At 33.4% G+C, this 23,809-nt stretch overlaps 2 protein-coding genes across 7 annotated transcripts in view; one reads left to right on the forward strand and one right to left on the reverse strand.

Moving 5' to 3' along the window:
* LOC124364750 (venom serine carboxypeptidase-like) lies at nucleotides 1-22,211 on the forward strand. Of its 4 annotated transcripts, none has more exons than XM_046820464.1 (2): nucleotides 1-1,323; nucleotides 21,995-22,211. In XM_046820464.1, exons 1-2 carry the CDS (start codon nucleotides 91-93, stop codon nucleotides 22,157-22,159), a joined length of 1,398 nt encoding a protein of 465 aa, XP_046676420.1. In that variant the 5' UTR covers nucleotides 1-90; the 3' UTR covers nucleotides 22,160-22,211. The 4 variants fall into 4 exon arrangements, with proteins under 4 accessions (XP_046676420.1, XP_046676419.1, XP_046676422.1 ...); XM_046820463.1 differs by lacking the exon at nucleotides 1-1,323 and adding an exon at nucleotides 4,945-6,267; XM_046820466.1 differs by lacking the exon at nucleotides 1-1,323 and adding an exon at nucleotides 8,520-9,860.
* Nucleotides 1-23,809, reverse strand: part of LOC124364747 — a 149,141-nt gene that overhangs the window by 35,860 nt on the left and 89,472 nt on the right. The window lies entirely within an intron of this gene.

Genomic DNA, 23,809 nt, shown 5'->3' on the forward strand with positions numbered 1-23,809 from the left:
ATAAGTTAGATATTGGTATAGAAATATCTGGCTGTAGAAAGATTACAACACTTTTTGTAAAAGAACTTGACTTAGCTCCTCTAAACAACAATGTTGTTTAAGTTTCCATTTCTTACTTTTCTTACATTTTCACACAGTGTTTATGGTTTTTTAAGGCCTAAACTCATAACACCATTACCTGTGCCAACCGATGAAGACTTAGGGGAAACCTTATACTTGACTCCTCTGCTGGAGAAAGGGGATTATAAGAGTGCTCAGCTGCTATCCAAAGTGGAACCAGATATAGGAAATGTAACAAGTTACTCAGGATTCTTCACCGTCAACAAGGAATGTGGATCTAACCTGTTTTTCTGGTTCTTCCCTGCACAGAAAGAAAGCTGGAGGGATGCACCGTTAATCCTCTGGTTACAAGGAGGTCCTGGAGCTACATCTTTGTATGGGATATTTGAAGAAATTGGACCTTTTAGTTCTTATGCCGAAGGTTTAGAGAAACGGAACAGTTCATGGAACATAGACAACAATCTCCTTATCATAGACCAGCCGGTCGGAGTGGGCTACAGTTTCACAGAGGAAGGCTGCTATGCAGAGAATGAAACAGCCGTCGGTGAAGATCTTTACAAAGCAGTTGTTCAATTCCATGAGCTATTTCCAAATTTTCAAAAGAATAAATTTTTCATATTCGGAGAATCTTATGCTGGTCACTATATTCCTGCATTAGGCCACACAATCCACAAGCACAATCCTTCTGCTTCTGTCAAAATCAACTTAGTAGCCATGGCAATAGGAAATGGATTCAGTGATGCCAAAACACAGTCAGACTACGGCAATTATCTTTACTATCTCGGGCTGGTTGATGATGCTGGGAAGAATGAATACAAGCGAATTTATGACAGTTTTCTGGCGGCAGTTGAGGATGAAAGTTGGATTAAAGCTTATATATATCAAAATACATTCATAGGTTACTTATATGAGAAATATGTTAGCCATGCAGTAAGTGTATACAACTATCTTCCTGACAATTCTAAAGAACCACAAACTTGGAATGAATTTATTCAGTCATCCAAGGCTCGAAAGTCACTTCACATTGGTAGCCTTCCTTTACAAGAAGAAGGTTTTGTGTATGAAAGTTTAGCTCTTGACATTGTGCAATCAGTGAAACCCTGGGTGGAAGAACTGCTGGAAGTGTACCCGATAGTATTCTACAACGGTCAGCTGGACATCATATGTGGCTATCCGATGATGATCAAATTCCTTCGCTCTCTGAACTGGAGTGGACAGTCACAGTACCTGAATGCTACCAGGACAAAGTGGTGTGAGGGGGAGGTAAGATTTCCATTTGTGTATCTCTTTAAAGCTTATGTATAACTTAACCCTATTATTGACAACTAGTAGCTAACATAATTTCTGGCCAACCAAAATCCATTTAACGATTATTTCTGTAACCAAATTCAATGTAGAATATTATACATATATATATATATATATATATATATATATATATTGAGGGTTTCTTGTCATGAAGGGTAGTTCAATGTCTGACTGGCGGTATCAGAGACGCATTCAGGGTATTGTAGCAATGTGGTCGTGTTACCTTGGGAAGTCAAAGCTTGTCCACATGTAGAATTAGTCTTGGATATATTATCGCTGTGACTGTCTTTATTTTTAGTTCTTTGAATGCTGGTCTACAGCTGTCTCTGGAATCCAGATTGGCTAGAGATCTTATTGCCAATTTTTGTATTTTCAGCACTCGCTTCAGGTTTGCTGCTGAAGTGCTGCCCCATACAATGACTCCGTACCTCAAGTGGGTTACCATAAGTGCATGGTATGCGATTTTCGCTGTTTACGAACTGTTTACACTTTTTATTCTTTATATTACAGAGGTGGTGGTGTTTAGCTTCTTGCAGAGGCTGTCAATATGTGGATTTCAGGTTGTTTAGCATACAAGGTTAGACCCAGAAGCTTGGTTTCCTCTTCATTACTTATGTCAGGCAGCACAGGAACTTGTCCCCTCATTCCTTAAAAATTAATCTGCTTTGTCTTGGAGTCTTGGATGAATCAGCAGCAAGGTCATTTGAAGAGCGGTAGTATAGGTCATATTTAAAGCTATATAGGCTTTTATGCTGAGATCTTCGGCAGTTTCACTTTGGAGCAGGGGGTTGTGTTATCTGCAAACATAACTACCGAGCTGAAGTGTTTTACATAGTCAGGAAAGTCATTGGTCAAGAGTATATACAAGACAGGGTCGAGTACAGATCTTTGATGGACTCCCCTAGTCATTGGTTGCGGTTTTGATCTGACTATCTGTGTAACTCCATTAGTAGTGGTGGTTCAGCTCCACTAGTTGGCTCAAACCTGGTTTTAGGAGTGCCTGTTATTCCCAGCCCTTCAAGTTTATCTAGAATTATCTTGTGTCCTATGCAGTCAAATGCTTTGAAGTAATCCATTAGTAATGATGTTGTGAACTTTCTGTTGTCAAGATAATCTTTAATAGACTCTACAAGATCTATCATGGCTGTGATTGTAGACTTTCCTTTGATGAATCCGTGTTAGCTATTAGATAGAATGTTTAACTCTATTAGATGGGCCAGAAGTCTTTTTAATACAATCTTTTCCAGTATTTTTTAAAAAGTAGGAATGATTGAAATGGGGCAGTAGTTTCCAATTTCTGTTTTGTCCCCCTTCTTTAACTTTGGGTACACTTTAGCATCTTAAAGAGCAGAGGCCAATATTCCTGTTTGAAGAGACCTGTTGATGATGGTAGTCAGTGGTGCCAGAACGGCATCCACGCAGTGCTTTACCAGTTTTCCCAAGATTTCATCAGTACTGCAGGAGGCATTGTTTTTTAGATTAGCTACTGTATCTTTAACTTATTGTTCGTTTATCTGTGAGAAAGACAGATTCTGTTGTAATGAGGATGGTGTACTAGTTATTACTTTACTTTCGGTGTTCTGTTTGTTTGCTTTTAATGTGTTTTCAGCTATACTAGCAAAATATTTATTAAATTCATCTGCAATTTCATTAGGTTCGTATAGTACTTTGCCTGCAGTTACAAGTTTCATGGGCTGGACTTATTTTTTGCCTCGGTTTGCTGTTCTTTCTTGGTTTATTATTTGCCAGACTGCTTTAGACTTGTTGTCCAATTGGAGAATTTTTTGGGTAGCTTCTGCTTGTTTAGCTTGCTTCAGGTTGAGGTCATAACACTTCTTCCTCTCGGCCATGATGGTTTTATCCTCTGTCCGCCCAGTTAGCTCATACCTATAAAGAGAGTTGAGATAGTCTTGTTTTAACTGTATTAATCTTCTGTCTGTGAACTGTTGAACTCTGTTCCTCTTTGCTTAATTTTCTTTACAGGGCATACTGTGTTGTTCCATTGTCAGCATGTGTAAACCGTTTCTTATAATAAATTATTATCTCATCTGCCTGAGTGAAAGGTTGCTCTAAGGAAATGGCTCTATATAGGCAATAGTGGCCTGTGTGTTGACCCAAGTTGCTCAAAATAAAAGCAATAATTGGAACAATTATTCCAAAAAGGATGTTATTGAACTATTATGGTTAGTAATTATTATATAATCATCAGACAGTGCATGCACAAGTGACACACAGTGACATGCACCATCATCACACTCAGTGTTCCTCATATATAAATGAAGCTTCATGCAAAATTTCAAGTCTATAGGTAAGTTTGGTTTTGAAATATCCTGCAAATAGACACAGATATAAAATTAATTTTCAGCTACACGAGTGATAGGCTTTGCTAAAGCTGAGCTAATTATATTGCAGCGAAACAAAAATATTAAAGGAATTATTTCCTAGTTCAAAATAAGAGACCTATACAACAAATAACGCGATTCTGGAATGATTACACATGTACAATTTGTTACTTATATCTTTAAGATCTAACCACACTCCATCCTCCCACTACTCTCTTTGTAAAGTGAGTGGAGGACTACTTTATACTGAACATTTTATTGATTTACTACACAGGGGTGATATTGGATGCGGTTTTCTTAGATTAGGACCAAGGCCATTGACAGTGTCTCCTAAGATATTTTACTTGAAAAGTTATGACAACACTGATGCTACACTTTTCTCCTAGTGTTCTATCTGTTGACCAGTCAACTTCCAAATATTGTTCTATACATTATGTTAAATGTCTAACATCCTTTTTTCACTTATTTACATAAACTTCAAGTTTAGTAATGGTGTCAGTAATTACAGTAATTGAGCTTAAATCAGCTCTCAGTCTGGTTGTCTTGGGTTGTCCATCTATATGTAGGCAATATGAGGTCTATTGTAATTGTAGACTTTGGTATTTATTTATATTTTGAGAAAAAATCACAACAAGTTCAGCACACAAAGTGAACCGGTGTGGCCACTAGTTTAGTTGATATTTTGAGAAAAAGTCTCAACAAGCTCTGCCGATTACAATCCTACTTAAACAATTTCAAGCAAGGCTCAATAATACATTAAAATGGTAAAAAAACATGTCAGTTTTACTTTTTTTAATTTTCTCAAATACTAATAAGAACATTGTGTGGTATAAATAATGGTAAGTGAATAACTAACTTCAATGTTCACTAATATGTATTGGCTACAGAAGAGTTCTTTATTTACAAACAAATCAGTATGAAGATACATTTTTGGAGTCCAAATGAAAAAAAATATAGTAATTTTATTACATTGTCCAAATATTTCCAAAAATTTAAGTATTTTATTTTATTAATGTTATAGTTTTGAAACCACCGTTGTTTTTACTTATTTCTCAGCTCTTTAAATGTATCACCATACACCTTTATCTTTTTCTTGTGGTTATATTATACCAGAAGGTATCAAGTTCCCAATGATAGGAGTGTGGTCAAAAAAACATTTCTTTGTTAACAAAGGTTATGTGGTTATGTCTGAACTATCGGGGGTGAGGGAGGGGGAGAGTGAACTGATAAGTTAGATATTGGTGGAAATATCCGGCCTTAGATTACAACATTTGTATTGTTTTTGTAAGACAACTTGACTTAGGTCGTCTAAACAACAATGAGGTATAAGTTTCAGTTTCTTACTATTCTTACATTTTCACACAGTGTTTATAGTTTTTTAAACCCTAAACGAATAACACCATTACCTGTGCCAACTGATGAAGACTTAGGAGAAACCTTATACTTAACTCCTCTGCTGGAGAAAGGGGATTATAAAAGTGCTCAGCTGTTATCCAAAGTGGAACCAGATATAGGAAATGTAACAAGTTACTCAGGATTCTTCACCGTTAACAAGGAATGTGGATCTAACCTGTTTTTCTGGTTCTTCCCTGCACAGAAAGAAAGCTGGAGGGATGCACCGTTAATCCTCTGGTTACAAGGAGGTCCTGGAGCTACATCTTTGTATGGGATATTTGAAGAAATTGGACCTTTTAGTTCTTATGCTGACGATCTAAAGATAAGGAATAGTTCATGGAGCATAGATAACAATCTCCTTATCATAGACCAGCCGGTCGGAGTGGGCTACAGTTTCACAGAGAAAGGCTGTTATGCAGAGAATGAAACTGCCGTCGGCAAAGATCTTTACAGAGCAGTTGTTCAATTCCATGAGCTATTTCCAAATTTCCAAGAGAACAAATTTTTCATATGTGGAGAATCTTATGCTGGTCACTATATTCCTGCATTAGGCCACACAATCCATAAGTACAATCCTTCTGCCTCCGTTAAAATCAACTTAGCGGCCATGGCAATAGGAAACGGAATAAGTGATGCCAAAACACAGTTTGACTACGGCAATTATCTTTACTATCTCGGGCTGATAGATGATGCTGGGAAGAACGACTACAAGCGATTTTATAACACTTTTCTGGCGGCAGTTGAGGATGAAAGTTGGACTGAAGCATATATATTTAAAAGTACATTCCTAGGTTACTTGTATAAGAAATATATTAGCCGTAGAGTAAGTGTGTACAACTATTACTATCTTCCTGACGATTCTAAAGAACCACAAACTTGGAATGAATTTATTCAGTCATCCAAGGCTCGAAAGTCACTTCACGTGGGTAGCCTTCCTATACAGGAAGAAGGTATTGTTTATACAAGTTTAGCTTTTGACATTGCGCAATCAGTGAAACCCTGGGTGGAAGAGTTATTAGAAGTGTACCCGATAGTCTTCTACAACGGTCAGCTGGACATCATCTGTGGCTATCCGATGATGATCAAATTCCTTCGCTCTCTGAACTGGAGTGGGCAGTCACAGTACCTGAATGCTACCAGGACAAAGTGGTGTGTGGGGGAGGTAAGTTTGCCACACGTGTATATCTTCATTTAATGACTAATTATAGAATTATATATACAAATAAGTAATATGTTAGAATAATATTAAATATATAATATGATTTACTTAATAGTTAGCGTGATCATATATTACTTTTGTAATGTTCTAATATTCTTGCAAGTGAATTATTATATTAGATAATATAATATAATCAAACACAAATAGTTTTATACTTTTTTAGTTACCAGTACCATGAATAACCTAGAATTTTGTGAAAGTACTACAAAATTAAGGTAAGCTAAGAATGATGGAGTTTAAAGATCTAGTGTTTGGAATGTTTGAGATGGAAGTGTGTATGAAAATTTTAATTGTTTCAAAAAGTAATAACAATTAAAATCTATTTCATTTCTACTGAAAATAATAACAATTAAACGAAATACAGGTAGCAATCTTAAGATATTTAATAGGAGCTGATGTTCTTAGATTATATGTATCTATTAACTGCAGGATGTTAATAAAAAAATGAATAAGCAACATTTTTGAAATACTTGAAAAAAATTTTTTACCAAGAAAAAACATTACTATGGAGATATTTACATTTGTTTAATAAAAATAAAACTGAGGGTTGAAAGTTTTAACCATTTTTATTCAGATCTGTAAGGATTGATTAAATCATGTGGATCTGATAAACAAGAAGATAACATTCTGAAAACAAAAGTAATTCTTGGGATATTTTAATAAAGATACTCAAATAAAATTACTTAAAGAAAACCTCAGTATAGTATCAAAGGTTCATGAAATCAATCATAACTTAGGCCCTAGCAAGAAAATGACAGACCCAGTAATTATGAAAATAAAATAATTTGTACTACATTTGTGGGAGTAAAACAAATTTCATGCTGTCCAATATTACAGCTACAGTCATGTGTAGATTTAAATTTGATAAAAAGAATACATCCGTTACAAATAGTGCTATTGTATCCAAGATAAACAGAGTTTTTAAAGAAAAATGCAAAAGTTTTCAATAGTTTAGGGTGCTTTCCTGATTAATGTCACTTAAAACTGAAGGAAAATACTGTTCTTAAAGCTTTTCCTGCAAGGCGAGTTTCACTAAAAATTAAAGATAAACTAAAAGAAACCATAGATAGTCCAGTGAAAACAGGTGTTATTGTTCCTCTTCATGAACCTTGTCAGTGGACAAATAACTTGGCAGTTGTTGAAAAACCAGACTCTTTACTTAGACTTTGTATCGATCACAAGCAATCAAACAGATTCATGTTAAGGGATTATTATGAAATACCAAAATCTTAAGATCTTGCTATTAAACTTTCTTATGAAAAGTATATCTATCTATTTCATTTGCAAAATTGGATTTCATCAAATACTTTTGATTGAAGAATCTAGTAAACTTTGCAGCTTTTAGAATCTTCAGGTATATACACTTTTTGGTTTAAACACTTTCTGAAAAATATCATCAGGTTTCAAAATGTGGCCATACAACATTTTAAAACTATAAAAGCTAAAAAACGTGAGATTTCATAAAAATATTATAAGAATAGTAAAATACTTTTAGATGAACATTTTGATACAAAATTTATTTCGTTACAACACATAATAACCAAATAATAAAGGTTTTTCTGAGTGTACAAACTTCCCTCACTTAAAACGCACTAATCGAGTTATTAATGTTGCTCAACTGCTGATATATAATCAGCTGATTATTGCATACAACCAATGAGATTACTAGCTCATTGCTGTTGTTTTCAATACTTGCTATGACATTTGTTTAGATAGTACAGATTTAAGGGGTGCAAGGAGGTATACTACACCCCAAAAATCTTGATATAAAATTTTACAATAACACATGAGAGGGAAGCACGTATACAAAACTAGTACTAAGGTGAGTATATGACTCTACTACAACTTTGTGCGCGTGAGGTGAGTTTTGGTGAAACATAAAGAATTAATGCTGAACAAAATAAACAAAAATTAGTTTTTATGAACTTAACATGTTCTTTTTAAGTTTGCATTAAAATATGGGACATCTGTGACCGTCCATTATGGTTGCACTCCTAAGATCACAACCTATATCAGCCCGTGTAATTAGAATATTAGATTTTCCACATACAAAAGAAAGATATCACCAAATCTGTGACTAAAAAAGAATATTGTACTATAAATGTTATTGTTGGTCTACACAATATAAATTGTCATGGTAATCTGCCTTTCTTTGTTTCTATAATCAGCATGAACTCAGCCAGATCACATTTTCAGTTATTGTATATAGTTACTTCTGTAAGTAGTGTTACATCGTACAGTAACTACTCTAAATAAGTGAATAAAAATAACTTATAATATAGACTGAGATTGCTTAGCTTCTTATTATGAGGAAAGAGATTCTTTTTCTTATTTTTGGAGTTTTATGTTCTAGTGTGAAAAGTTTCTTCAAACCCATAAAAGTGACATCATTTCCAATTCCTAAAAGTTATTTACCACGACCCTTGATGTTAAGCCCTTTACTAGAAAAAGGCATGTATGAAGAAGCTCAGCAGCTCTCTAGAGTGAAGCCTGACATTGGGAACATAACAAGTTATTCTGGCTTCTTCACAGTCAACAAAAAATGTGATTCTAATTTGTATTTCTGGTTCTTCCCTGCCCAAAAAGATAACTGGAAGGAAGCACCTTTACTACTTTGGTTGCAAGGAGGCCCAGGTAGTACTTCGATGTACGGACTCTTTGAAGAGCTTGGACCTTTTGAATCTTATCCAGACGGTTTAAAGAAGCGTGAATATTCGTGGAATGTAGAGAATAATTTGCTTATCATCGATCAACCAGTTGGGGTTGGCTACAGCTTCACAGGGAAAAGTTGCTACCCTCAAAATGAAACGGCAGTCGGAGAAGATCTTTACCAAGCAATGGTTCAGTTCCATGAGTTGTTCCCATTCTTCCAACAGGGCAAGTTTTTCATCAGTGGAGAATCTTATGCTGGCCATTATATTCCTGCACTGGGCCACACGATACTCAAACACAATCCTTCTGCTAAAGTGAAGATAAACTTGGCTGCAATGATGATTGGAGATGGATGGATGGACCCTGTTTCACAGATCGACTATGCAAGTTATTTCTATCAGACTGGATTCATTGACGACACGGCACGTGACGTCTACAAATGCTACCAGGATAAGTTTGTACAGCAAGTCGCAGAACAAAACTGGGCTGATGCTACCGTAACATGTGATGCTTTTGTTGGTACCTTATATAATCGTTATGTTGGTAGTAATGTGTGGGTCTATAATTACCTTCCTCGACCCTTTCAAGAGTCACAGAACTGGGAAAAGTTTATCCAAACAAGGGAAATCCGGAAAGCTCTTCACGTTGGAAACCTCCCATTCCAAGATGGTCATGCTGCTTATCACGCACTTCTGTATGATACTGTACAATCAGTGAAACCCTGGGTGGAAGAACTGCTGGAAGTTTACCCAATCATATTCTACAACGGTCAGGTCGACATCATCTGTCCCTATCCAACGATTATTAACTTTCTCCGCTCACTATCGTGGAGTGGGCAGGATCACTATCTCTTTGCTACAAGGTCACAGTGGTGTGTTGGTCAGGTCTGTATTTTTGCCTTACGAATATTGATTTCTTATAAAGATATAAAAACAAAAAAGTCTTTTGTCTTTTAATTACATGTTATTAAATATTGGTATATTTTTACTTTTCATTTTATTTTATTTTTATCTTTGGTTAATTTTGCATTGCACTTCTCTAAACAGCTCTTCAGACTAATATTTTAAACATTTCAATGCTTTGAAACGGAACCTTCTTCAGCCCTGTGGTCTATTCTAGTAGTGTAATTATTTCTCCTATTTGTTTATTAGAAAAGGATAAAGACATTTTTCAACGACTAGAAAGATTGTTGCTTAAAAGATTTGTGTTAAAACTGAATATTTTAAATACTCGGATGTAAACGACTTGCGATGTAACTCGATCTTACATTATAACTGATATCTGCCAACTCTGACATGTTCTGCGTTCCTGGTTTGTGCAAGCATATTTTCAAAGTGGTCGTGCTCACTTATGCGTTGACACATTTCTGTTGGAAAAAGTGCCGTTGCAATTTTCATAAAAATTTCACAATAGTTGGTATTTTTTTAAATTGGTATAAACTATTTAAAACAGATGATACCAATCAAAAGACAAAATCTTAGTTGGTCCCGGCTTGTGCAAGCATACCTACAAAGTAACCGTGCTCTTTTATGCGTTGATGGATTTTATTACAAAAGGTACCATTGGAATTTTGATAAAAATTACTAAATATTTTGTGTCAAATGCATTTTTTATAACTATACTGGTTATTTTTTTGTTATTTGATTTCAAAAACTTTCAAAGGACACCATTTTGTTAATATTAGAGAAAATCAATTTAAAATTTTTGTTTTGTCTATTTAAACCCATGTACCAAATTTGGTTTCTTAAGCTTAATTAGTTTTAGAAATAATAATTTTTATAATAAAAAATACAAAACGGCGGCTAGTAGCTAAACAAGACATTTTTCAGCCTATGTTTGTATGACATGTTTTGTTTGAAATGATGAGTACTATCAGCTACAGAAGTGTGTGTGTATATACGTTCTTGCAGGGAAAATGTGATTTTATTTCTTTAATAGCTATACAATATACCAATAAGTAAAGAAATATTAAGATTCTTTTCATACACTGTTTTTTTTGTTTCAGTAGTAAATAAGGCTCTTTTTACATATGAGAGTGATACAACATTTAGAAACTTGTAAGCAAGTTACTCCATCAGTAGGTTTAGTAATGTAAGAATTTTATTGCAAAAAGATTTAATTGTATGGAGGGCCGTATTGAGCTTTGACGGGCTCTGGAAAAGATATTCAGTTAGGCCACGCCATCGTGCCGGCGACATGGTATCTTCACATATACGTGTGGCGAGGCCCTGGTAAAACTGTACGAAAAAACAAGTCTGAGTACAGGCCTGATTGTATGTTATAACATATGATAAAAAATAAGTCTGATCTGTGATCCGCCACAATAAGTCTGATTTGTGATCTGTCACATTAAGTCTGATCTGTGATCCGTCACATTAAGTCTGATCTGTGATCCGTCACAATAAGTCTGATCCGTGATCTGTCACAATAAGTCTGATCTGTGATCCGTCACATTAAGTCTGATCTTTCATTTCATTTCATCTGTGATCCGTCACAATAAGTCTGATCCCTGATCCGTCACAATAAGTCTGATCCGTGATCTGTCACAATAAGTCTGATCCGTGATCCGTCACAATAAGTCTGATCTGTGATCCGTCACAATAAGTCTGATCCGTGATCCGTCACAATAAGTCTGATCCATGATCCGTCACAATAAGTCTGATCTGAGATCTGTCACAATAAGTCTGATCTGTGATCCGTCACATTAAGTCTAATCCGTGATCCGTCACAAAAAGTCTGATCCCTGATCCGTCACAATAAGTCTGATCCCTGATCGGTCACAATAAGTCTGATATGTGATCTGTTACAATAATCTTTTCAAGAATGAAGAATTTTTATTAAACACATTGTGCAATTGATAAAGTCAGATTTACAATTGATCATTTCCTTGATATAAATATCTATCTAAAGGACAGTTGTCATATTCTCAGTAGGTTTCTCTAAGGTAATAACAGGTAACAATGAAGTTATAATAATTAAATAAATATATAAATAATCTTTACTAAAATTATGATAACAACAACACATACATACACTTAACACACAAATACAGAAATAAATCAAATAAAAAACAATATATCAATCCAGTTAAAAATTTATAGTCCTACTAAACAATGATCAACAGAATAAAATACATTGTTTTTAACCACCTTTCCACTACTATTTTAAATATTTTTATAGGTACAGACCAAGCTGTTTCCGGTAATTTGTTAAATAGCTTAATTTTCATATATATTTGGCTGCTTTTTACTTTTATTCAAGTTTTACTCATCGTTCAACTGTCACACTCTAGTTTTGACAACAGATGTTAGGATGGGATAACTCCTACTATCTATGTAGTGCAGTTTTGTTATTCATTACAAGCATGTCCTAAACTTCATAGTCAATTACTGCCATGTTTAAGTGACTTTTTATTGGGAGTACTGATGCCAATTTAATCATGATTTTTTAAATTATTTGTAATTAAATAAGCTTTCCTGAATAATAATATTAAATATCTTGCCGTCCCTTTAATGTTATTTTATTTTTGAGAATTAAAACCATATATACAGTACACTGATTTAAAACTTTTTGTACTCAAACCCCATAAAATATGGAAGGAAAAAGATACGAGCCTCTTCTATATGACTAATTTGTTATTAGGTTGTTTTCTACCGTGAATTAAAAATATTAAGGTCCTATCTTGAATTTTTAAGAGATATCAGGATTATTGTATGGAATTATATGTACGAGTTAATATGACACCAACAAAACATGTAAAATACAAAAACCACAAAAGCATATTTCCTAAAAGTAACATACAACCATGATTTTATTTTATCATGTAGCATAGTTAATACTGAGTTATTTCATGTGTCTTCTAAGCATTAGGATAGTTGAAAGTACAAAGAATATTTTAAGTGAGCTCTCCAATATATTAAACTGTGGCCGTGGCCATTTTCAAAAGTCTAACATGATCTGATATTCTATTATGGCCTGATCGGCCAGTTATTGTTTTTAATATTAACAATTTTAAAGTTGTCAAGGAAATTGTAAATTGTATTGTATCCATTAAATGGATTCATGGACTGTAACCATTTTCACAAGTCTAGTGTGGTCTAATATTTTAGTGTTGTATGATACAATGGGAAGGCTCATTTCCATAAGATTCTTTAATTTGGTCAGCTATCTAATACTATATTGTTTATTCCCATCAAATGAATGCTGAAATAGACACACATCTAGACTTAAAAAAAGTAACTACATGTAAGTGAGAGGCTGATCCAATTGGAGGGTTAGGGGACACCAGCTGATTGCCAGATATATAGGATTTTGTAAATTAGAAAGATTAAGAGCTGAAAAGATTTTACTAATCTCTCTCATCACAGCCTGCATCTGGAGAGGCAACGTCACTAAGTACTGGGAGCTATATTTTGATCTATAAGGGTTTCAGTTATCACCCTCATTGTCTGTTCTGCTCAGTTGAACATATTCAGGGGGTGCTGTATTCTCAGTAGAGTAGCTTAGAGACAGAGCTGAATTTCAGAAGCTTTTGCATTGGCTATCCAAATTGAACATCTTTGCTGTGGTGTGGTGAGACAATCCTAGTCTTTACTTTGGAATAACTTGACAGAGATATCGGTCAAGAGTGACCTTGAAGTAGGCTACTGTGATACTTATTGTGGTTGAGCTGTAAGAGATTAAACAAAGTCTAAGGCCTATAATCAACCATCCTGTTATTGAGGTAGAAGTAGGTTACTTCAGATTTCGAAAGTTTTCGGTTGTGGTGTCCTGAAAAATAAATAACAACCGAGAACAGCAAAGTCAGGAGAGGTAGTAGTATCTATCATGTGGATATTTCTGTGTTGAGACACAATACCAAAATCATCTAAGGGATATCTTATTCCTATTTAGAAGCTGTCTATACAGAAACATGCTCCCTGTGTTCTTCTATTTTTTTTTGTACATTCTAGCAGAAAAATACATTTTAGTTAGTGGCTTAGACAATCACAACATAAGATCAAGATAGCATAACTTAAATATGGAGTTCAGGAAACACTGTAAAATAAACATCAGTTAAAAAAAAGTCTTATAAAGATCTCTTGCTTTCGATACTATAGTATGAAATAGTTCAATGTGTGTTTGAAAATGTTTAGTCACAAATGATTCATTGTATTTACTGATTATTTTCACAAATTTGGATACAATATTTGATTTGCTTACGATTTTGAATATTACCTATTGTGTTTTTGAAAAATGTATTAATAAATCTGTACAATTTAATCATTTTATTACATAATTCATATTAATAAAATTTTAAATTTAATTTATAGCTACATTGCATTATGAAGAAAAAATTTATATATATATATATATATATATTACAAAACACTTATATTTCACAATTTGTACTGCTTTCAAAATGTATAGTGTTCTACTATATTAAAAAAATGTAATTGTGCACTATTATTAAATTGCATAGTTATTAATTGTGTACGGTTCACATATTTATTTGTCTTTACCATACACATTTGTAAACTGCCCCATCCAAAAAACTTTGTATCCATGGTCTAGCTAATATTGTGAAGGCATAACAGGACATCTTAGTTCATAAAGTCTTACTTGAAACATCATTTTAGCCAAAATAATTATATTTTACACAAAAATTGATTTCTCAAATTTAAGAACACAAAAAACAATAAAAATTACAGGTAAATATTTTAGTACAATTTTCTTAGATATTAGAAATTAAACTTGTGCACAGAATTTCATTCAAACATTGTTCTAACATTTAGCAATTTTGATAAAAAATGTATGTTAAAAATTGTACTAGCGACTGTTTTACAAAATATTTAGTTTTTTAAGACCTAAAAGTAAAAAGCATATTTGGATATTTACCAAACACCTACCTACATGACAAATTTTATCTGTCTATTTGTTTACAACCAATGTGTTCATACAATTTTGGATGGACTACAACGTTACTTATTTACCTCTGTTCTATGTTTGAAGTAATAGGTTGTGTCCTAATGTCAGATCTTATCCAAAAAGTACAATTCATTTTATTGTATAATTTAAAATGATGTAATTGGATATTAATACTTTCACACTCTTTTAAAATATAACCATTAATAAGGTCACATCCATCAATCTGTCTTTCTTTTTATTATCAATATGAATTTGAATCAAATCTTAAGTGGTCATAAGTTGCTTGTCAAGATAATGTTCTGTACTATCGTGACACTATGTATCTAAACAAAACCCACATTAGTGAGATTTCCAATATAGACTAAACTTGTTTGGTTAGTATCTTTATCATGTGGAAAGAACTTTTTCTTTTACTCTTTATAGCTTTATTTTCTAGTGCACAAAGTGTTTTCAAACCTATAAAAGTACCAACATTGCCGATTCCTAATGATTATTTAGGAAAGCCCTTGATGTTAACACCCTTGTTGGAAAAAGGCAAGTATAAAAAAGCTCAACATCTCTCTAGAGTGAAGCCGAACATTGGGAACATAACAAGTTATTCTGGATTCTTCACAGTCAACAAAAAATGTGATTCTAATTTGTTTTTCTGGTTCTTCCCTGCCCAAAAAGATAACTGGAAGGAAGCACCTTTACTACTTTGGTTGCAAGGAGGCCCAGGCAGTACGTCAATGTATGGACTTTTTGAAGAGCTTGGACCTTTGGAATCCTATCCAGACGGTTTAAAGAAGCGACAATATTCATGGAATGTGGAGAATAATTTGCTCATCATCGATCAACCAGTTGGGGTTGGCTACAGCTTTACAGGGAAAAGTTGCTACCCTCAAAATGAAACGGCAGTCGGAGAAGATCTTTACCAAGCGGTGGTTCAGTTCCATGAGTTGTTCCCAGTTTTCCAAAAGGGCAAGTTTTTCATCAGCGGAGAATCTTATGCTGGCCATTATATTCCTGCACTGGGCCACACGATACACAAACACAATCCTTCTGCTAAAGTGAAGATAAACTTAGTAGCAATGCTGATTGGAGATGGATGGAGTGACCCTGTTTCACAGATTGACTACGGAAGTTATCTCTATCAGACTGGATTCATTGATTACACAGAACGTGATATCTACAAAAGCTACCAGGATAAGTTTGTGCAGGAAGTCGCAGAACAAGACTGGGCTGATGCTTCTGTGACTTGTGATGCTCTTACTGGTACTTTATATGATCGTTATGTTGGGAATGAAGTAAGTGTGTATAATTACCTTCCTCAACCTTCTCAAGAGCCACAAAACTGGCAAAAGTTTATCCAAACAAGTAAAATCAGAAAAGCTCTTCACGTTGGAAACCTCCCATTCCAAGGTGGTGATGCCACTTACGAAGCACTCCTCTACGATATTGTGCAATCAGTGAAACCCTGGGTGGAAGAACTGCTGGAAGTCTACCCAATAGTCTTCTACAACGGTCAGGTTGACATCATATGTGCCTACCCGATGACCATCAACTTTCTCCGCTCACTATCGTGGAGTGGGGAGGCTCAGTATCTCAATGCTACAAGGTCACAGTGGTGTGTTGGCAAGGTCTGTACTTATGTTCTATTAATGTCAATATCTCCGAACACTTCTTCCCAAGCAAACCGGGTGAAAAATACAAATTTCAAAATTAAAACATTCAGGTCAACGCAATTTAATGTTTGAGAAATTTCGTTCTTGCTGTGAAGAGCAATTTTCAGTCCACAGATGTTAGACCAAAACTGACCAATGACTAGAAACCAAGTCATTTTTAAATGTTACTTAATTTTGTTTGTTTGTACGTTAGAATTTTATACTTAAACAATTTTTCAATATAGGTTCACGAAATCTTCAGGCACTTACCGTAGCCAGTAACTATCAAACCCTTCCTCAAACCCACCAGTGACAATGATAACAACTTCAAAGTTGTCACTGACCTTTAATTTTATCTCGGTTAATATTACTTTCGTCTGGATTAACACAGTTTGCAAAAAAAAAAATTGAATGGCAAAACAAATCTCCAATCTGTGAGTTTATAAATAGTTTTAAATATTTTGAGCGATCAGTGGAAAATTAAAACTCAAGATAATGAACCAGTGAAACTAGTGTATATGCCAAAACGATCAAAGCAGCACTGCAGTGCTATTACAACACTTTCCTGCTACACGTGAAATATTTGAATCATTAACAATATTTACTACTAATATTTTTTTTATTTAAACATATTTAACTGTATATATTGGGTTGAATAACAACAAACAAACAATTAAGACTTGTACTTAAAATTGTACTTTCCACATGTAATAAAGGATAAACAGTCACCAACTAAAATTGATGTAATTATTTTATTTCTCAGCCCATTTTAACAAATTTGATATTATTGGTTTATTTATTAACTTTGCAATAAATCATTATGCTTTCAATTTTTAGGTAGGATTAATAGTTTTTGGGATATTAAAGTTTGTAAAACTTTAAATGCCGCCATTTTAAAATGGAAATTGATAATAGATATTTAACTTTTTAAATTTTTCCTTTAATTAGCTTAACATAACTGCCAAGCTTTTTGTTATTTGCTCCAATAGCTTTTGAGATATGATTTTTTAAATAAAAAAGGCATGTGGACTGACAGACACTAAATGAAGGAGATAGGATATATGCTCATATGTACAATTTTGCTTTTTTTCTTTTCACTATCACACCCTGAAGTTGTGCAATGCAAAACTTTATATATATATATATATATATATATATTTAAATAAGCTTATTAAAATTGAAATTAAATAAGGCTATTGCCATTTATACAATTTAATGTATATATATATATATATATATATATATATATATTACAGGGTGATTCGGTTAGTTGTTACCGGGGCACTTTCTGAGCTGATTGTACTATAAAAAAATAAAGAAAAAGTTCATTATAAACATGGGTCCCCGGAAAATGCTTCCTTACTGAGGTTATGGCCAATTGAAGATTTTCAATTCACACCAAAAAATGTGTGCTGAAGGAGGTCAAATGATGATTTGTCGCGCGTGTTTATGAAGAGGAATATTCATCAGGCGGAATGCAACTTTTTTCTAACGGAATTTTTAAGAATGAAGAAATTAAATTAAAAGTTCATCTCATAGCTGGTATTCCATTTAGTTTTTTGTCTATACTACAAAAAACAGAAATTAAAATAACTTTTGAAGAAAACAATCTTTTTTTAAGGTTTACACGGACAATTATTTTTTTGTTAATTAGGCAATTGAAGACCCACATATTTTACAAAGAAAACTTGGCAGAAAATTTAATTCTGAAATAAAATTATAGTGCCCACACGGATTATTATAAACAGCGAAGCAGTATTAGTTTTCATGGAATTTTAATTTTTACAACAAACATTCTACCAAGCAAGAGAATTCCAAAGCAAATGGAAAACCGCATTTTAAGATGAGACATAGAGTAACCCTACACATAAGATATTGATTAGGATGCAATTTAGAATTTAAATAAATTATTGTTTTTTCAATCTAAAGCTTATAATTACTACGTACCACTTTTCCATAACAGGTGGTTCAAAAATCAGTCCTTGTACTTCAATACACTTAAGGCCAGCTCCGCTTTCTGATTGATCGAGTTATCTCTCCGCAACGCTGCACGATTGTTTTTGATTTGTGCGGCGGCATCTTTCAATTCCGAGTTTATTAACCTCTGTCACGTGGTATTTACTTTTTCCTGTACACCAGGTTTCTTCATCGCAACCCCATATACAGAATTCTAATGGAGTTATGATCTGGTTGATCTTTGGTGGCCAAAGTGGTGTGGTCCCACCCGCGGACCAATCCATCGCCCGGGAAAACTGCTCGTTTAAGTGCTATTGTTTACAATTATGGGAAAGAGTGGGCCAGGGGCAAACCATCATGTTGATAAATAATATTGCATCCTTAGCCTCGCCTAATGGTGAACATTCTTCTAATAATAGGTGGTAGGTTGTTCTGTAAGGAATTCTAGGTACATGCGGGAATTTAGATGTCCTCGGAGAATGAATGGTTCCGCTATTAATCGATCGATGACATGAGTCCACACCAATACCATTTTACCACTAAATCTGATGTTTGAAAGTTGCGCACCTGATTGTACTATGATGGATTTCCCTCTGGCCCAAGTGATGTTTCATTGTGAAGGTTGGTTGACGCCAATCTCGGGTAAATTGAGCTTCATCAGTGAATAAAATTGGTTCTATGATGTTGACGGGTTTTTCATAATTACACCAGTTGCAAAATTCCAATCGACAGAGGAGGATCTGTTGGTTTTGAATACCTTTGATACTTAGTTGTTTATGGTAAGGGAAAACATGTTATTTTTAGCGCAAAGTTCTCCATACTTCAGAACTGAGACACTGCGAATTCGCCTAAAAGAAAGACCCGTGCTACTGACAACCCGGACCTGCCGTTTCTAGTAGCCATGATTATAGCCTCTTTCCATATCTACATTATTCTGGGCAGGGCGGATTCCCGATAATTATTAATACTAGGAAGTTTACCTCGTTACCTCTTAGGGTACGAAATGATCCACTGAAATCGGTTTTATGGGTTTGGAACTCTGCGATTAGGAAATCTGTCTTCTGGTATTCTGCTAGTAGTCAGCGGTGCATTTCCGTCACCAAACGCCCTAAGTCCATGAATACCATGTCGTGCATATTCTTCCGTTGTAAAATAACAAAGGGCATTGCCAATTGTGACTAGTAAGTTAACTTTAAACATATCACTTCACTAACAAACAAAAACGAGTAGTAAATCTAATTGTATTAAATTGCACTCTAATTAAACTAGTTACAGAATTGGTAACAAATAATTTGGATTTCCTACAATAAATTGCGCAGTGTATTGTTGAACGAGCTGATTTGGTGATAACCTAACTTATATAAAAACATAATTTTTAACCTTCTGTAAAGCTAACGGTGACAAAGCATAATGTTAAAAGGTACATGATGTAACCATTTGGATAGTCCTAAAAAGTTAATTAGTATTATTGTTTTTTAGTTGAGCATTAAATTCCTATTAAAAATGCGTAAATTTACAATTGGTATGCTAATCCAATTAATTTGTGTACCTTATATCCTTACCATTACGGTGTTTTTATTTACTAAAATACGTATTTTCTGCTTGGTAGAATGTTTGTTTGTAAAATTTAAATTTCCAGAAAACTATATACTTCGCTGTTAATGAGCCGCTTGTGGCACATAATTTTATTCACGAATTAAATTTTCCCTCTGCAAAGGTTTCTTTGTAAAAAATGTGGGGTCCTTCAATGCCTAATTTAACAAAATAATTGTCCGTTAAACCTTAAAAAAAGTGTTGTTCAAACTTATTTTATTTCTGTTTTTATTGTAGATATCAACAAAAAGAATCTTAAATGAGATACAGCTCGAATGAGATGAACTATTATTCAATTCTCATCTAAAAATCCGTTTAGAAAAAAGTTGCATTTCCGCCTTATAAATATTCCTTCATAAACACGAGGCAAATCATCATTTGACCTCCCTGCACACAATTTTTGGCGAAATCTTCAAATTGGCCATAAAATTCAGTAAGGAAAGCATATATCCGGCACCCATGTTTATATGAAACTTGTTTCCTATTTATTTTTTTATAGTAAATCAATCAGCTCAGTAAAGTGCCGGGGGTAACACTAAACCGAATCACCCTGTATAATATATATTATATTATATTATATATATATATATATATATATAAATATACCATATATATACAGATATATACAATACTACTATACCATAGATGAGTATATTGTTATATATGTAATATATTTGTATATAATGTATATTTACATTATTAATACTTAGCTGTTTTCCCGTGGCTTCGCATGCTTTTCGTAAGTTTTGTTGCCCCGCGTATGAGCATTTTCTGGTTGAAGTAAATTATATTTCCCCAACGCCCGAATGGAGATTTTACCATGATGAGTCCACGATCCAAGAAAATATGTTCAAAAAATGTTTGTACATGCATAATGTGAATTTTATTACCAAATGTGGGGTATACCACTCCAACCTTTAAGTTCAAACCAAAAAATTTTAAGTTTAGACAATTATACATCTATAACTTCGCGCCTTTCAAATATGTGTTTCACTGTTTTAATATACGGTAATCTATCTCATCAAAATTGCAGGTTATAAATGTGACAGGACGCTTTGAAAAACTTTTTCTTCATTTTTATTCGTTTCATATTCTCAAAGACTATAAGCGAATAATTTCAGGATAATAAACTATTATCCTACTTCCTAAGTTAGACTAAAATTACGGATACATGTGAAACTTTGATTGAAATTGGTTCAGTCGTTTTTGGAGTTTATTGGCAACCATACATCGTGACTCCAAGATTTTTATATATATAAGGATATATATATATAATATATATTTATTTAATTATATAAAAGAATTTCAAAGGGCTTGAAAGATATATTTGTGTGGATGTTTCTCTGTATTGGTTACTGTATAATGTTATATATATATCATTGTATTGTATATATCCAGTATACTTATAAACATATTAACTTGATATTTTCATCCTATTGGAGTTTTAATTCCGCAGAATCTTTATGTGTAACAATTATTGATTTTTCAACATGATTATGTTTGTTTTACCTTCATAGAGCTTTAAACATTTGGTGATCTGCAGTACCAAATTTGCTATCCATCAATTTTAACAGTTCATTGCAATAATAATAATATAGTAGAGAATAATAATAAAATAAAATTAATTAATCACAAGTGCTGGCTGTTGTGAAGCAACCTTGAGTTTCCCCCATAAGACCAACGTTATATCTCATTCACTTTTATGTTCTTTTTTGTTTGAAGCATAAAAAGTTTAAGATTTTTTCTGAATAAATAACCTCTAGAAAACATTAAAAAGCTAAAGAGCATTTAAATGCGTATTAATTTTATTTTTTAATGAAAAATCCCATACAATTCTATTCCACTTCTACAGGCTCTGATCATTACTTGTAATATTTGTGCAGAATCACATATTTATAAAAAAATCTGGTATGTTACAGGAACTGGCCGGTTACTACAAGGGAGTGCACAATCTGTACGATGTGTTGGTGCGTGATGCAGGTCACATGGTACCAGCAGACCAACCTCTCTGGGCCTACACTCTTGTCAACTCTATCACTTCGGGAACACCAGACAACCCACTACACGCCCTTACACCTTGCTAAACATTATTATCAGTCTTATTGTCACTTAATTAAATATTGATACCATATGTTATATACAGTATATTATTATAATGAAATCACCTGAACTATTTCTACCTATTAACTTGTGAAAGTGAACTACTCCATGTTAATAAAGAGAACAAAATACTTAGCCTGTAATGGATATCCTTTAAAGTAAATAAGTTATGTATTACTTTTATGTTCAAGAAAAATAACAAAAAAATACTACTTGGACAGCTGTGAAAAACTTTTAATTTCAGTTTTCTTGATATTAAGCCTTTTTATTTTGTTATTGCTCACCAAAAATCTGACTAAAAATATGTGAGCAGGCAATATTATTTCTGATCAGAGTAAATACATTTTCCATTTCTCGCAAACCAAAAAATTATATTTTTTGCTAATTTTATTTTTAAAATAATATACCATAATTAATAGCCCGCACCCAAAAATAGTAATAGAGAGAAAAGCTGAAAATTTTGAATTAATATAACCTACACCTAGACAGCCATCACACAAAGGAAGAGCATTGCAAACTGAAACCAAAGGTACTTACAAAAATTATATTTTATATTACTTCAATAGTGATAATTATGTGTTTAAAAGGTAAGTCATAATAATGTAAGAAAGGGAGATATTTATTAATACAATAATTTTAAATGTGCAGTGTGATCAGAAGTATTTATTTGAGTAAACTGGATTGGATTTTCATTTTCATTTATGAGTGAAATCATTTGAGGAGTATATATCATATGGGTATAATAATTTGAAAATTTTAAGTTGGTGTCTCTCTCTCCTTATAATAAGATAACGTAAGCCCAAGAACTTTAGAGAATTATTTCAATTTACAAACTGAGTTTTAAGACATAGTAAAGAAAGAGCGTAATAAAATCCAACAATTTTAAACTTCAAAACTGTTTTTAGATGAAACTGCATTTTTACTAAATGAACCTTGTAAATAGACACAATTATCATTTTTTTTGTGAGCACAATCCTCACTGGATGACTGAAGGCCACATACGAAGCCTTCTGAAAGGAAATGTGTCAACAGAATAATTAACAACACTGTCAGACTTTTTGTGGTAGATGGTAATCTAAAAGATGAAATTCACTTAGATATATTGACGAATTCCCAGCCAATCTGATTTCAGCAAGATAGGTCCCACTCCATTACCAGAGGCAGGTACGCATTTTGTTGGATAAAATATTTCCTAACCGTTGGATCAGTCCCAGTGATACCGTTGCGTGGTCAGCTAGGTCTCCAGATCTAAATCCCCTACCTTTTTTGTGGGGGTTCTTATAATTCTCCAAGTGCTATCAGTATTACTTTAAAAAGCTGGCCCATTTTAAAGTGTTTGACATGGGTTTTTTAAATTACACTTTACATACAAAAATGCATTTAAATATCATGTACTATACATAATTCTTTTTAGAAAGTCACCCTCCATAAGGTAAAGAAAAAACAAAATACTTACAATTTTTCACTTAGAAAGATGGTATTATTGACTAGAAGAATAAAAAGTTTATTGATGAGATACAACGGTTTAATAAAATTTAGTAGCAAAAATTGAAAAATCCACAAATGATATCAAATTTTATTCTGAATAAAATAAATGTTTCATTAAAGTGTTCTGAACAAACTTTTTAAGAAGG

Source organism: Homalodisca vitripennis, chromosome 6 (assembly GCF_021130785.1).
Source record: "Homalodisca vitripennis isolate AUS2020 chromosome 6, UT_GWSS_2.1, whole genome shotgun sequence".
Taxonomy (NCBI): domain Eukaryota; kingdom Metazoa; phylum Arthropoda; class Insecta; order Hemiptera; family Cicadellidae; genus Homalodisca; species Homalodisca vitripennis.

Excerpts from the sequence above, each read along its gene's own strand:
- LOC124364750 (XM_046820463.1), top strand. The coding sequence starts at position 5,029 with ATGAGGTATAAGTTTCAGTTTCTTACTATTCTTACATTTTCACACAGT. Across the intron at positions 6,268-21,994 it reads CAAAGTGGTGTGTGGGGGAG|GAACTGGCCGGTTACTACAA; the intron begins GTAAGTTTGCCA and ends GGTATGTTACAG.